The sequence below is a fragment of the Elephas maximus genome, chromosome 1 (genome assembly GCF_024166365.1).
Source record: "Elephas maximus indicus isolate mEleMax1 chromosome 1, mEleMax1 primary haplotype, whole genome shotgun sequence".
Lineage (NCBI taxonomy): Eukaryota > Metazoa > Chordata > Mammalia > Proboscidea > Elephantidae > Elephas > Elephas maximus.
The window spans coordinates 9112694-9126896 of NC_064819.1; the positions used below are offsets into that span (position 1 = coordinate 9112694).

The following is a 14203-nucleotide window of genomic DNA, read 5'->3' on the forward strand; positions in this document are numbered from 1 at the left end:
TATAGAAGTATAGTATAAAAAATTTTAAACAGCTGATTTTAAAGTCATGATCCAGGACGTCTGCTTCCAGCCAAGACAGAATAGTCCCATGACAAGCTCCCTCATAAAAGGGCTCTCCCTCTCACAATTCAAAAAACCCTGGACATAGCACGGTAAGTATAAGAGGACACTGAATGTACAAAGAAGAGATGGATATCCTAGGGACCCTGGGACTTAAGGGATAACATGATGGTAAGTTCCCTGGGTTTCCTTGTTCTCTCTCATACAACCCGGACGGAATGCTGCAGAAGCCTCCAACCTGGAATTGTCAATAGGCACAGATCAACGAACAAACAAAATCCAATAAAAGCTTGTTCTCTGTAGCCAAAGGGGAAAGGAGAGTTTAACAACATAAAACTTTTGGCAATACTCACGCTGCTCCAGCCAAACACAAACAGAAAATCCGCACTCAACCCCCCACTCACAGTTTCAGAGTGGCTGGGTGGAGAAATTATTTTCCATCTACCCCTGCCCGGCAGGGTGGCAGTACTACAAATCCTGTCTAGTGGTGCCAGCATCTCTCAATAGGCAGGAGCAGGTACTGCTGATTGCTTTGTCAGGTAGTGTTGGTGGAGATGCATGGGGGCTGATCTTCCATTCCCTGCCTGAAGGTAGCAGACAAAACTTCAACGTCCTTGCCAGAGCAGTGTCAGCAGGGTTCAGGATGAGCTAATCCTTCACCCTACTCAGAAGCCACAAGACTTTAAGAAGCCATTGCAATAAGCCAAGAAAAAGAAATAAAACTGCCCCTATTTGCAGATGCATGACTGTGTACACAGAAAGTCTCAAGGAATCTAGAAACAAACAAAGAAAAAAATTCTGGAGAAAGTGAGTTAGTTCATGAAGGTTGCAGGATACAAGATCAACACGAAAAATTAAATCACATTTCTATTTACTAACAAGAAATGTAGAAACCAAGATTAAAAAACACAATGCCATTTACAATTATACACAAAAATAAAATACTTAGGTATAAAACTAACTATATATATATATATATATATATATGATCTATATCCTGAAAATTACAAAATGCTGGTCAAAAAACCAAAGACCTAAATAAACAGAGACATACCATGTTCATAAATTGCAAGACTCAAAATTGTAAAGATGCCAATTCTTCTCAAATTGATCTATAGGTTTAATGCAATCACTATCAAAACAATAAGGTATTTTGTAGACACGGAAAACCTTATTCTAAAACTTACATGGAAAGGCACAGGACCCAGAATAGCTAAAACAATTTTGTAAAAATAAAGTGGCAGGGATCACGCTACTCAATATTGAGTAGCTATAATACAGTAATCAAGACTGTGTAACAGACACATAGATCAGTGGAAAAGATAGCGAATTCATAAAGAAACTCACAAAAATATGTTTTTTTTTAAATAAATGTAAAAAAACAATTTACTGGAGGAAGGACAGATTTTTCAACATATAGTCCTAGGACAATTGGACATCAATAGGTGAAAAAAAATGTATCTCAAGCTAAACCTTACCTATTATACAAAAATTAACTCAAAATGTATGACAGACTTAAATGTAAAGTGTAAAACTATAAAATTTTTAAAAAAAACAAACAAGCAAACAGGAGGAAATCTTCAGGACCTAGGTCTAAATGAAGAGTTTAGACTTGACACCAAAAGCACAATCCATAAAAGGAAAAATTTATAAACTGGACCTCATCAAAACTGAAAACTTTTGCTTTGTGAAAGACCTTGTGAGGACGATGAAAAGGCAAGCCACAAACATGGAGAAAATATTTGCAAACAACACATTCAACAAAGAACTTGTATCTAAACTTTCTAAAGAACTCTAAAAACTCAACAATAAAAAAACAAAGAATCATCTAGAAAACGGGCAAAAGACATGAACAAATATTTCACCAAAGAGGATATACAGATGTCAAATAAGTGAATGAAAAGATATTCACCATCATTAGTTATTATATTAGGGAAAGGCAAATTAAAACCACAATGAGAAATCACTACAGATTTATAAGAATGGCTAAAAAACAAACAAAAAAACCCTGCTAACACCAAATGTTGGCAAGGATGCAGAGAAACTGGGTCATTCATACATTGCTGGTAGAAATGTAAAGGGTACAACCACTTTGGAAACCAATGGAAAAAAAAGCCCATTGTTGTCAATTCCGACTCATAGTGACCCCACAGGACAGAGTAGAACTGCCCCCGTAGGGTTTCCAAGGAGTGCCTGGTGGATTTGAACTGCTGACCTCTTAGTAGCCGTAGCTCTTAACCACTATGTCACCAGGGTTTCCACCACTTTGGAAAATGGTATATTAATTTCTTACAAAACTAAACATATGCCCCAGTAACTGCATTGTTACACATTTTTCCCAGATCAACAAAGACTTATGTCCATACAAAAACCCGTACACAAATGTTCACAGCAGCTTTATTCACAATAGCCCAAAACTGAAAGCAACCCTAATGTCCTTTAATGTGTGAATGGTTGAACTGTGACTACTACTGGACTGGACTACTACTACTCAGCAATAAAACGTAATGAACTATTGATCAAGCAACAATTTGCATGGATCACAAGAGAAATTATGCTGAGAAAAAACAAACAAAAAACAATCCTGAAAGGTTATATACTGCATGATTCCATTTATATACAACAAAAAACCCAAACCCATTGTCATCGAGTTGATTCCTACTCATAGTGACCCTATATGAGAGTAGAACTGCCCCATAGAGTCTCCAAGGAGCGCCTGGTGGATGTGAACTGCCGACCTTTTGGTTAACAGCCGTAGCACTTAACCACTACACCATCAGTGTTTCCTCTATTTATAGCATCCTTGAAATGAGAAAGTTATAGAGGGGGATTAGTTATCACCAGAGGTTAGGGACTGGGGGAGGGAGGGATGCAGCCATGGCAAAAAAAAGGCGGCACAAAGGATCCTGTATGTTGACGTGGTGGCGGCCATGAAATTCTACACAAGTGATAAAACTGCAGAGAACTAAATACACACACACTAGTACGTGTATAACTGATGAAATGTGAAGAAGGCCACAGGACTGCGTCTATGTCAATTTGCAATATAGTACAGTAGTGAGATGTTAACATTAGGGGAAACTGCAGGAAGGGTCTGTCGGATCTCTGTATTATTCCTTGCAACTTCATTTGAATATACAATCATCTCTAAATAAAGTTTAAAAAAATGATGTATCAAGAAGTATAATTACACTCAAAACTTGACTTGGCAACTTGGGTTCAGGACTCATCAGTCATTTATCTATTCAATGCCCGTACCAGGCACTGTGCTAGGCGACAGGAATGCAGTAGTGAAAAAAGCAGATATGGGCCCTGCCTTCACCAACCTTCAGACTAGGAAATTTGAAAATAGCTTCATGTATGGAGAGCGTTGTCACATTTTCAGCAACACACTTGAGTATGAATATCAAGCTAAGTTTCTAACAATAAGGGAAAGATTAAGTGAATTTTGGAATACTATACAGTCATGAAAATGATTATGAGTACTATTCAACAACATGAAACATTCTTAGAAAATTAAGACAAACACTAAGTCCAAAATCATATATTCACTAGTATTATGATAATTAATGACAACTTGTTTTTATATGAATAAACTTTTATTGAATTTTAGATAATTAGAAAGAATAAAGAAATACAAGATAAATGCTGTCTAAACAACATCTGATAGTACCATCTCTTCTGGGCCATGGTATTTTCATATTTCTTTATAAAAAGTATAGACATTCATTTATTTAAATTTTTACAAATCAAGAACCATCAAATTGGAAAAAAAAATAAGTAATGCTAAAGAAAATTGAGCTTTTTAGCGATAATGGAATGGCTGCGATGGTTAGGTTCTGAACTTGGAAAACGGCGTGTGCAGTAGCGTCGGTCTGCGTTTATTCAAATCCAGAGACCATTCCCTACGATGACTACGCTTGCAGGAAGAGAGGGCAAATAGCACGGAGGGAGAGAAAGGGAGGGAACACATCCAGGAAAGAAAAGGTGCTCTTAATCAATCAATCAATCACGGGGCTGGTATTATACATAAAGTAGGCAACAAATCTGGGAAGAAATGATTTGTGGGTCGCCTTAAGTGTGATTAAGGCGAAACAGTCACCCACACAAGTATGGCCAGATTTACAGAGCACAAAACCTAGCGGGGAGTTGGTAAATTATCTGATGAACTGCAAGGCAAGCCAAACCGGGTAATTAATCACAAAAGGAGTCTCTTTATAGTGGTGTAAAATGCATTTGGGAAAAACTGTGCAAAACTGCAACCCTGAGCTGTTACAGACATAGGGCAGACCATCCCAGGAGCATGCCTGAAGACACTTCTTTAGTCTTGGTCTTAATGCTTTCGCAAAAATAATTAGTTTGAAAAAACAAAAACCAAACAACTCCTGCCCTCTCTGTAACAATTTACTAACCTCTATTTGTCACACAAGGGGTAAGTTATCTACCTCAGCAGAAAGGCATTGGTGTGGCCCTCATTACAAGTTATCTACGGTGATAACAAGGAGCACTGGGTGGCCCTGTCCTGAGAGGATGCCCTAAGACCTGCCTTCCTGGTCTGTGCTGCCCACACAAACCACAACCTGGCTCTTCTGCGATGGCCTCCCGCGGAGGTCACTGAACACGGGGTGAAACAGCAGTCCTGCCTTCCCTAGCCCAATACCCTGCATGTATAAAAAAAAAAAAAAAAAAAAAGTTGTCTTTTAAAAAAATATCTTTCCAGGAAATAATGAACAGTAACTGCCATGGACCTGTAACTGATCCTAGAGAAGAGGAGATAGGCAAGAGTCTGTAGACACAGCAACATCCCAAATACGAAATCCATGGGTCAGGAAGAGAGAAATAAATACTAAAGGACATCCCAAAGAAGTTGCCCTTGCTTTTCCCCATGTCTTACTGCATTTTTTTATGTAAAACGTTTTGATTCTTTGATACAAGAGCCAGCCTTGTGGGGACCGGTACTGACCATTTCTGCCATCATGCCCCCTACATAATGAGGGAATGGGAGACACAGAACACAGCACAGCCTGGCTCACTATTTCTTCTAGAGATACCTTTCTTTTAAAATAATTTCATTATTTAAACTTCATCTGGCACTTTTAGTCTCTTGAGAAAAAAAAAAAAAAAAAACATTAAGTGAAAAAAAAAATTTTTTTTTTTAGGTGAAGCATGGATTAAAGAACAAGCCCATATGGACTGCAGTTTGGGTCTGAAGTGCTATTCTGCATTTCCCTTGGCTTGGCACGTCTTTGAGGTCCAGCTTTTGAACAGAATCCCAGGGAACCGCTGGTGGAGAAAGAAGTCTTCATGATGGAGCGTTCTAGTCCCTCTGACAAACCTTAGTGGCCAGGTAACAGCATTGCTTCTTCCGGTGCTTTATACTAACGTCATGGTAAGGAAAGGGTTTCTTTCCCAGCTCTCGCCCCACCCTACCCCCCCGTGTATGACACACTCCATTATTCTTTTCTGAATACTTTACCCCCTCTTGTCCTATACCAGGGACCCGGCCCGACTCTGGGCTGGCACCATAACAGGCACAGCGCCAATTCGCTCCAGTGCTGCTTGGCTGATGGTGTAGGAGTGTGTATGCTCAGGCCGAGGCTTCCTGCTAACGGAGCCATTGCTCCGGGACACAATCTGTGGCGAGGACCCTTTGTTGGCTGTCACTACCAGAGTCTTATGTGGAGCTGGGACCAGGTGGCTCCCATTAGCATAAATGGACGGTATGTTGACATTGCCTGAGTGGAGAGAGAAAGACTGGTGCAAGTCACTAAACTGAGGGAACGGCTCCGCGTTTCTATGAACTTTTGAATTGTTGCTCCAGTATCGACTGTTGTAGGTGTTGGAAGAGGTTAACGTGTTGTTTTCTGAGGAGGATATCTCTGTGTGAAATGCTTTGGCAGAAGAACATTTAGGTGGAAGATCATCCTCTCTGAAAAGGAATTAAAAAGAAAGAAAGAAAAGTCGTCATTAGAATTTACATGAAGTTTACCCCGCCCTCCTGCCCAGCGCCCTTTCTTCTCCTGCTAAGGCTAATATGTCCGTCAAACACAAACCCTCTGAAGAGACCACTCTACCATGAAAGCGAACACAGTAGCCCTGGACAGCACTCACTCTCTGAGACAAGGGGCCAGAAAATTTTTCCTCAACTTCTCAGTCTCCAAGAGTAGAAAAGAAAATACAAAATTTCTCAAAGACTGCCTCTTCCAACAAAAGTAAAAAGCAGATGGATTTTTTCTTTCTTTTTTGCTGTAAATAGGAAAACAGCCCATGAAGAAATCCACTGAGATGCTTGCTGAAAAAGAGCTCATAAACCAAGCTATGGTTTGTGGGAAACGGCTACTTCTTCAAGAATTATTAGAGTTGGCCTGATTTTACTGTCCTTTGGGGTTGGAGACATTGCCGTGGTAGGCCAACGGGAGGTTTTCCTCAATAACCTTATTCTGGGATAACATCTACTCCTTCTCACAGCCCCAACCTTTAAAAATAACAAGAGGCTAAGAGAAGTTATTGATTTAAGGTTAAGACATTAACTAATTTATTTAACATGTATTGAGTGCCAGGCATTCTGCCAGATGTTTCAAATACAGATAAAAGTGACTAAGCTACAGCCAAGAAGCTTATAGGTAAATAGGCTGGTAGTAAATGCGAGAATACTTGCAAGTCAGAAAGGTTGGGCAGGGGCACAAAGCAACTGATGTGCGTTGTTGCCTGCCTAGTCCTGATTGGGATCAAGGCATTCAGTGAAGAGGACGATGAACGGGGAAGGAGTACAGTTCAGGCAAAGGACAAAGGTGTGAGCAATGGCCCTGAGACACGGGAGAATGCAGAAGCACGACTGGAACATAGTGAGCTGGGAAGTGCTGAGAGTGAACACCAGGAAGGGAGGTGCCGGTCAGATCCTGAAGGGCCACATATGTCAGGCTAAGGAGACTAGTGTCATTAATGCATTTTAACCAAAGACATGACAGGAAGAAATCTGAGACTGGACCTGAAACCCTAAATCTCCACAATACGCTGAGAGTCACTCTTCTCTAAAGACCACTTTGACCCTGTATTCATAGGATGTGCATACCCTTGTCTGAGCTGTCCTTCACGCTGACCCACACTGCTCTGGCCTGTGTGTACAGGTGCTGCTGTGTTCCTCTGGTGTTCCTTCTTGCTTTATGTTCTCCTCCTTTCTCACTATTGTAAAAAGACTACTTGGAGATTTTTTTTTTTCCCCCTAAAATCCCAGTTACTTTCAACGCAAAGGCTATGAGCATAGACTCTAGGTCAAGAGTGCCTCGGTTTTATCTCACCTGTGCCAATCACCAGCTATATGACTTTGGATAAGTTACTCAACTTCTCCAATGCTCAGTTTCCTCATCTGTAAAATGGGCACAAAATAGTGCCTAGCTCATAAGGTTGTTAGGAAGATTTAATATGAAACAGCTTGTCTAAAAAATAAAACAAGCTCTTTCATATTAAATTATATATATATATTATATACACACACACACACACGCACACACATACACCGTAACAATAGGAACAATCTAAAACCAGTCTAACAAACGGCCAATCTCTGATAGACTGCAAACCTAATGCTTAGAAAAGCTAAGTGAAGATGTAAAGTAATTATCTTGAGAATTCAAATTTTTAGAAAGCTGTCACTAAGGGGGTAAAATGTGGTTTGCGGCTTAAACGATTAAGATCTATTAAATCTCGTGAGTTCAGTTTATTTGTACTTAAATGTTTCCATAAAAAGCTGTGGTTATTGAAAAAAATCTACATATAAATTTATCTTACACTCCACAGGCCTTCTACTATGGCAAGAGACTAGAGAAAAAAAGGCCGTTTTGAAATGTTAACATCCAAGGAGCTTAACGTTCATATTAAGGAGAATACCATTTTCTCTATTCACAGTCCATATTTTAGATTTAGATCGTTACCAATTTTCCCTTTAAGAAAGCTAACACGAATGAGAGATTCATTCATAATACCACCTCGTGCAAGAAGCACACTGACAGAAGCGTCATTCCCAGCTCCCGTTGCACTGGAAGTTCTCGCTCACCCTGTGTGGCTTTCTTCTTTCACCATAACCAGAAACACGCAACAGGAGGTTGGTTTTCTAGAGGTATATACCTCAAATATTGAAAGATCATTAATATTATTTACGATATGTAGATTCTCCTTGAACCTAGAAATAGGTTGAGCCCAAAAGGGCCATAAGCCTTAATACCACCTAACAGGAAGGTTATTATGTGAAAATAGCCACACTTCATTCATATATATCATTTAACACACACACACACACACACTGTTTTATTTTTCCATATATGAAACCTTTTCTTTATGGTGACTGCTGTTGCCACAAGTCATCTTAGTTATCGGTGAGACGATGATAATCATATAGTTACCATTTACTGACTATCACGTGCGAGGTCCTGTGCTAAGCAAGCCTTTTACATAATCATCACATTTCATTTTCACAGAAGCAACCAAGGCTTCAGAGCAGTGTGCTCACTGCCTCAGGGTCTCACAGAAACAACATCGTCAGGACTTGGCCTGACTTGAAACCAGGCTGCCCCTGACGCACCTTACAACCCCTCAGCAATCACACAGCCCTGAGAGAGAACGTATGCCGGGCTCAGGAATGACAACTCACTCCTACGCACACAAGTCTGAAGCTGCCTGATCTGTGACAGTCAAGGACAGGTGTCAGGGGCTGAAAAAACTGTGCTGGCTATGCTGCTCCTAGACACGGAACCTCCCAAAGGCTGCCCAGTGGGAGCATAGCAAGGAAGAGAACACAGTAGACAGCTGATACGCCGCTCAGAATATCCAAAGGAGAAGTGGGGTCCAAGGTATGAGGTCCTCAGATACCTTGGTCACTGGAAAGCTTCAATATAAAAGCAAGACGCCATCACAGCTAAAACCTGGTTGCTATACTTTGTTTCAAAAGCTGAGACTAAGTATAGAGTTCACCCTTTCTGGATACCTGCAGTCTACATGAAACAAACAAAAAATTCTGTGGGTTTATGTTTTCTGTGAAACAAAGAAGATATGCTTCTTAAGAAAGGATGTAGAGTTGGGCAGAGTAGGCTTGATCCTTCAGGTGCAAATCCCAGGATCATTCTTGCAAAGATACTATGTAACTCTATATGCCCTAAGATAGAGAATGTCCAAAGTGATCAGTAACACTGGCCTGGTAATGCACACATTTCCCAGAAATAAAAGAAACTACCAGTGTCGGAGCAGTTTGTGAAAGAAAAAGGCATATCTTTTTTTTTTTTTTTTTTGTATAAATGCACCTGGATAGTTTCTGAGATGAATTCTGTGTGTGTGTGTGTGTGTGCATAATTTCTAACAAACACACACCAAGAAGTGATATTTTGATTTCTGACCTAGGGCCATAATCATACTTGAGATAGAACCCCAAAAATGATGTTTGGACCCTGGCCACTGTAAATTATCCTAGCCATCACACTCATGAGATTAGCAAAGAAATCTTAACTAACCAAGTGAATAGAAATACAGACACTGGTCATGCAAGACAAGTTATCTGACATACAAACCTTATTTCATTAGGAATTTCCTCTTCCTCCTCCTCTTTACTTTTGCTTCTCCAGTAAAAGAATGCCCCTAAAATTAGTGCAATGCAAAAAAGGATAATAACTGCACCAGTGCCAATGGCTCCAGCTATTAGTCCAATGCTCCTGGGATGGGCTGCAAAACATATTTAAGGTATATTTAAAGAAGAAAAAAAGAAAAATTGAATATACCCATGTAACTCTATAAACACATAAGTGTATATGTGCAAAATCATCTAAAGTACTGCACCCATAAAAAGTTAAACCTCAATTCACTTTCTACATCCCCACTGGCGAGGACTAACACATCATAGGCTCGCAAATATTTGTTGAGTCAATGAACAGACGACCCACACAGCTTTAGGAGAGCAGCACACAGAGCCAAGGAGGAATAAGATGCCACCCGTCTGGCGGGTCTGAGCCACCCATGAGTCCTGGCACTCAGTGTGCCACGTCATCGTCGTATCACAGCCAGGTCATTCACTTGTTGCAAGTGAACGGCAACAACACAGAATTCTCCACTAAAGAGAATGCCTCTTTATGACCTGGGGACCCAATAACCGAGCAGATAAAAGGGGTGAGGGAAAAACACAAGATGGTCTTGTCATAGCCGTAAGGTCATTACAAATTTCCGTATTGCCTATTAAAAAAAGCCTATGGCCGTCAATTCCAACTCATAGCGACCCTATAAGACAGAGGAGAACTGCCCCATAGGGCTTCCAAAGCTGTAAATCTTTACAGAAGCAGACTGCTGCATCTCTCTCCCACGGAGCAGGTGGCAGGTTCAGCTTGCCAACCTTTTCGTTAGCTGCTGAGCGCTTTAACCACCACGCCACCAGGGCTTCTCATAATGTCTATACCAAAAAAAAAACCAAACCCAGTGCCGTCGAGTCAATTCCGACTCGTAGCGACCCTACAGGACAGAGCAGAACTGCCCCACAGAGTTTCCAAGGAGCGCCTGGTGAATTCAAACTGCTGACCCTTTGGTTAGCAGCTGTAGCACTTAACGTCTACACCACCAGGGTAATGTCTATTAAAAAAAAAAAAAGCCAAACTCACTGCCATTGAGTCGATTACCGACTCATAGCAACCCTATAGGACACAGTAGAACTGCCCCATAGAGTTTCCAAGGAGCGCCTGGCGGATTTGAACTGCCGACCTTTTGGTTAGCAGCTGTAGCACTTAACCACTATGCCACCAGGGTTTTCATAGCACTATATAATACGTTACATAATATATGCTAATAATTCTAATACATAGTAAGTACATACTAATAGAATATTCTAACAGAATATAGTAAATTTTTATTCTAATGGTTCTAATGACCCTGAGAAGGAAGATATTTTGCCATAAAGAAGATATTCTATTGTTGAGGCTAAGTATGTCATCACATTTTTATAGTATTTTCAACAATGACTACAAGCAAAAGAATTTCTATTTAGTCATCTTCAGACAACCTGAAAACTTCAGGTTGAGGATCCTGGTGTGTCAGACCCACAGCTGACATCAGAATTGTATATACTTACGTGATATAACCTGGAGATCCAGAAGGCAGGTGCTGGTTCCGATGGCATTAGAGGCCACACACTGGTACAAACCTGAAGACAGAGCGCTGAAGTTCCGGATGGTGACTGTCCCCTGGACCTGGTCTGTCACAAAAATAATAATCACATGAGGATTTAGGAGAAAGGATTAGAAAAACAAAGAAATCAGAAGAAGGTAACACTAAAAATAAACACTGGACAGCTATCAATAACTTCTCTTTTTCTTTTTTGAGAAATTTTTCGGTTCATGAATGCTGCAGGCTAACATCACTAACTCACACTAACGGCCTAGCACTGTACGGGGCTGTCCTAAAGGAGATCACTCTTACAGCAATGCGCGGATGAACTTGGTAAGTCTGAAAGGTTAGCAATTTCCCCTACGGAAATGCCTATCCTAGAGAATTTATGGTCATTCACACAAACTGTAATTCGGAGGTAATGCAATAACTTAGAGAGTAAATTAAGCTCATTACAACAATATTCACTTCATAGTTGATGGAATGAATATATACTCCACACTCGAGGGTACCAGATGTTACTCCCGTCCAACAACTATTCTAATTGTTTGTGCTAGTTCAGGACCTCCAAGAAGCAGACACCAAGACGTGCATAAGGTTTACTAAAGGAAACACCCATAAAGGACATGGAAAGGAGGCTGGAGGAGGCTGGGACAGCCTTCAGACGGTGATGCAGGTCTGACCCCTGCGAAGGGAAGGTAGGAAGACCAGGTAGAAAGATTATTAGATTTCAGCTGTTTTAAGGAAGTTTCAGCCAAGCTGACGAGGAGTCCTTGAGCCAAAGTCACCCGTTAAAGGAGTCCCACGCCTGGCAAGAATCGGCCTTTATTAGCAGCCCTGCTGAGTCCGGTTCCTGGCTGGAAGCCACCCAAGGGAAGCATCGCCTTGATGCAAATGCTGTGGTGGGTCCGGAGGGGTGGCAGCTGGGGCTGTCAGTCCATTAGGCTCCCAGGAGAGCTGGGCAGGGTATTTCCAAGGCCACCACAGTGGTGTTATCAAGAAAGGTTTCAACAGTTTACATTTCAGTAATTCATCAGAATTAACATAGGTTGTTTATTTATTCCTTGTAAAGAAAATGTAAATGACTTACAGTAATAATATAAAGTTAATGGTTATCACTAGGTGCCAAGCATTAGCTAAGCCTTTAAATGTACTGTCTCAATCTTTACAATGCCTCCATGAGGTAAGTAATATTATTATTAATGCCATTGAACAGATAAGGAGCCTGAGGCTTTAGATGGGTAGTAAGATTAGAGAGCCAGTCATGAGGAATTGGAACTGGATGGGAGGCCTGCCTGACCTCAAAGCCCTAGGCTTCGGCGTCTCCCTTAGCCAGGACATATCACACCCAGCCATTTGAACCATTCAAAATAGCTGGAAATTCAGAAGTAAGTCGAAAAGCCTCCTAATTACACAAGTTAAAAAACGGAAGTCTGACACAAAGCTCATGTATTCCTGGGACAAAGACCTGGAGCTATTGCCATCTCCTTTTTAACATGGAAGGATCCCACGTAGTGCAAATGGTTAATGAGGTAGGCTGCTAACTGAAAGGTGGAAGGTTCGGGTCCAGCCAGGGGCACCTTGGGAGAAAAGTCCGGTGATCTACTTCCAAAAAATCAGCCACTGAAAACCTTATGGAGCATAGTTTTATTCTGACACAAATAAGGTCATCATGAGTCAGAACTGACCCCATAGCAGCTGGTTTAACAAGGAACTAAGATTTAATTATCTGGTTCCTCTGCTGGGAACCCTCATTTCTATCTACATCAAAGGGAGAAGCAAAGAAAGGGTCAGCAAACGGCAGATGAGACTACAGCATGCAGGGACTTCTTATTAATTCACTTAATAAACCCACTGCTGTTGAGTCAATTCTGACTCATAGTGACCCTACAGGACAAAGCTGAACTGCCCCATACGGTTTCCAAGGAGCGGCGGGTGGATTCTAACTGCCGACCTTTTGGTTAGCAGCCTGAGCTCTTAATCACTGTACCACCATGACTCCTAGTTCACTTAATAAGTATATATTTATTGAGCAACTTTCTGAGTATTGGGTGATTTCTGAGAATGGTAATACAATAATAAACAGGACAAACCCAGTCCCTTACCTTAATGAGACAAGTGGGGAAGCAGTTACAACAAATGTGATAAGAGCCAGGACTAGAGATTACAGAGCACTACGGAAGCACAGAAGAGGGGATCTAACAGAACACAAGAGCAGAGGAAATATTTGCCACCAGACTTGCCCAAGTATCTAGAGAACTCATGGAAAGGGCTACACACGTAAGCAGCCATCAGGGTTACCCCTCTGTCCTCAAACACAGTATAAGGGATGGCGTTAATAAGTCACTGAAGCATCATCAGAGACACACTTGAAGGAACTCCAATATACAGGGCAGGAGAGGAGAGTTTTGTTTTCAAAATGGGAGTATTTAAAGAATTAGAAAGATATTATGTGGCTATCTTACTTATCCAGAACATAATACTTAATAAATTTACACACTTGGATTGTACGGTATACACCTAAGTTTATATACTTGGTGTTTCTTGATTCTCACTTGTGTACATTTCCTTTCTTTAAAAACAGGGCTAGTTTTTCTCGAGTTTTTATTGGGTACCACATGCGCTGTACATAGAGTTTAAATATATCTCATTTAATCTTCATAAAGCCTAGGCTGTATATTTCCTACTTTTCAAAGATAAGAAATCTCAGAGAAGCTATGTAGTTTGCCCAAGATCACACAGCACACACACATACCAAAAAACCCAAACCCACTGCCGTAGAGTCAATTTCAAGTTCACAATGATCATTACACACTTGATTTTCCAGTAAGGGATTTAAAAACCACACTATTCCTTAGGGTGCCTTTACAGGATATTTCTTATCCATGAAATGCACCAATACTGTTAGTATTAAACTGAGCCACCCGTCCAGCTCTGTCTTCAACACGTCTTAATGTCACCACGCAAGAAAACCATAACATTTGAGCAACCAACCTTACACTGCGGTTTT

General features: G+C 40.8%; 1 protein-coding gene across 2 annotated transcripts in view; it reads right to left on the reverse strand.

The window, feature by feature from the left end:
* Positions 1 to 4731: 4731 nt before the first annotated feature.
* Positions 4732 to 14203, reverse strand: part of IGSF11 (immunoglobulin superfamily member 11) — a 205078-nt gene continuing 195606 nt past the window's right edge. Inside the window, exons 5-7 of one of the 2 annotated variants that reach the window (XM_049877076.1) lie at positions 11159 to 11281; positions 9618 to 9684; positions 4732 to 5989 (exon numbers count right to left, since the gene is read on the reverse strand). In XM_049877076.1, coding sequence (XP_049733033.1) covers positions 5548 to 5989; positions 9618 to 9684; positions 11159 to 11281 — 632 coding nt within the window. In that variant the 3' untranslated portion in view covers positions 4732 to 5547. Of the gene's footprint in view, positions 5990 to 9617; positions 9769 to 11158; positions 11282 to 14203 lie in introns of both variants that reach the window. The other variant, XM_049877066.1, reaches the window with a different exon arrangement.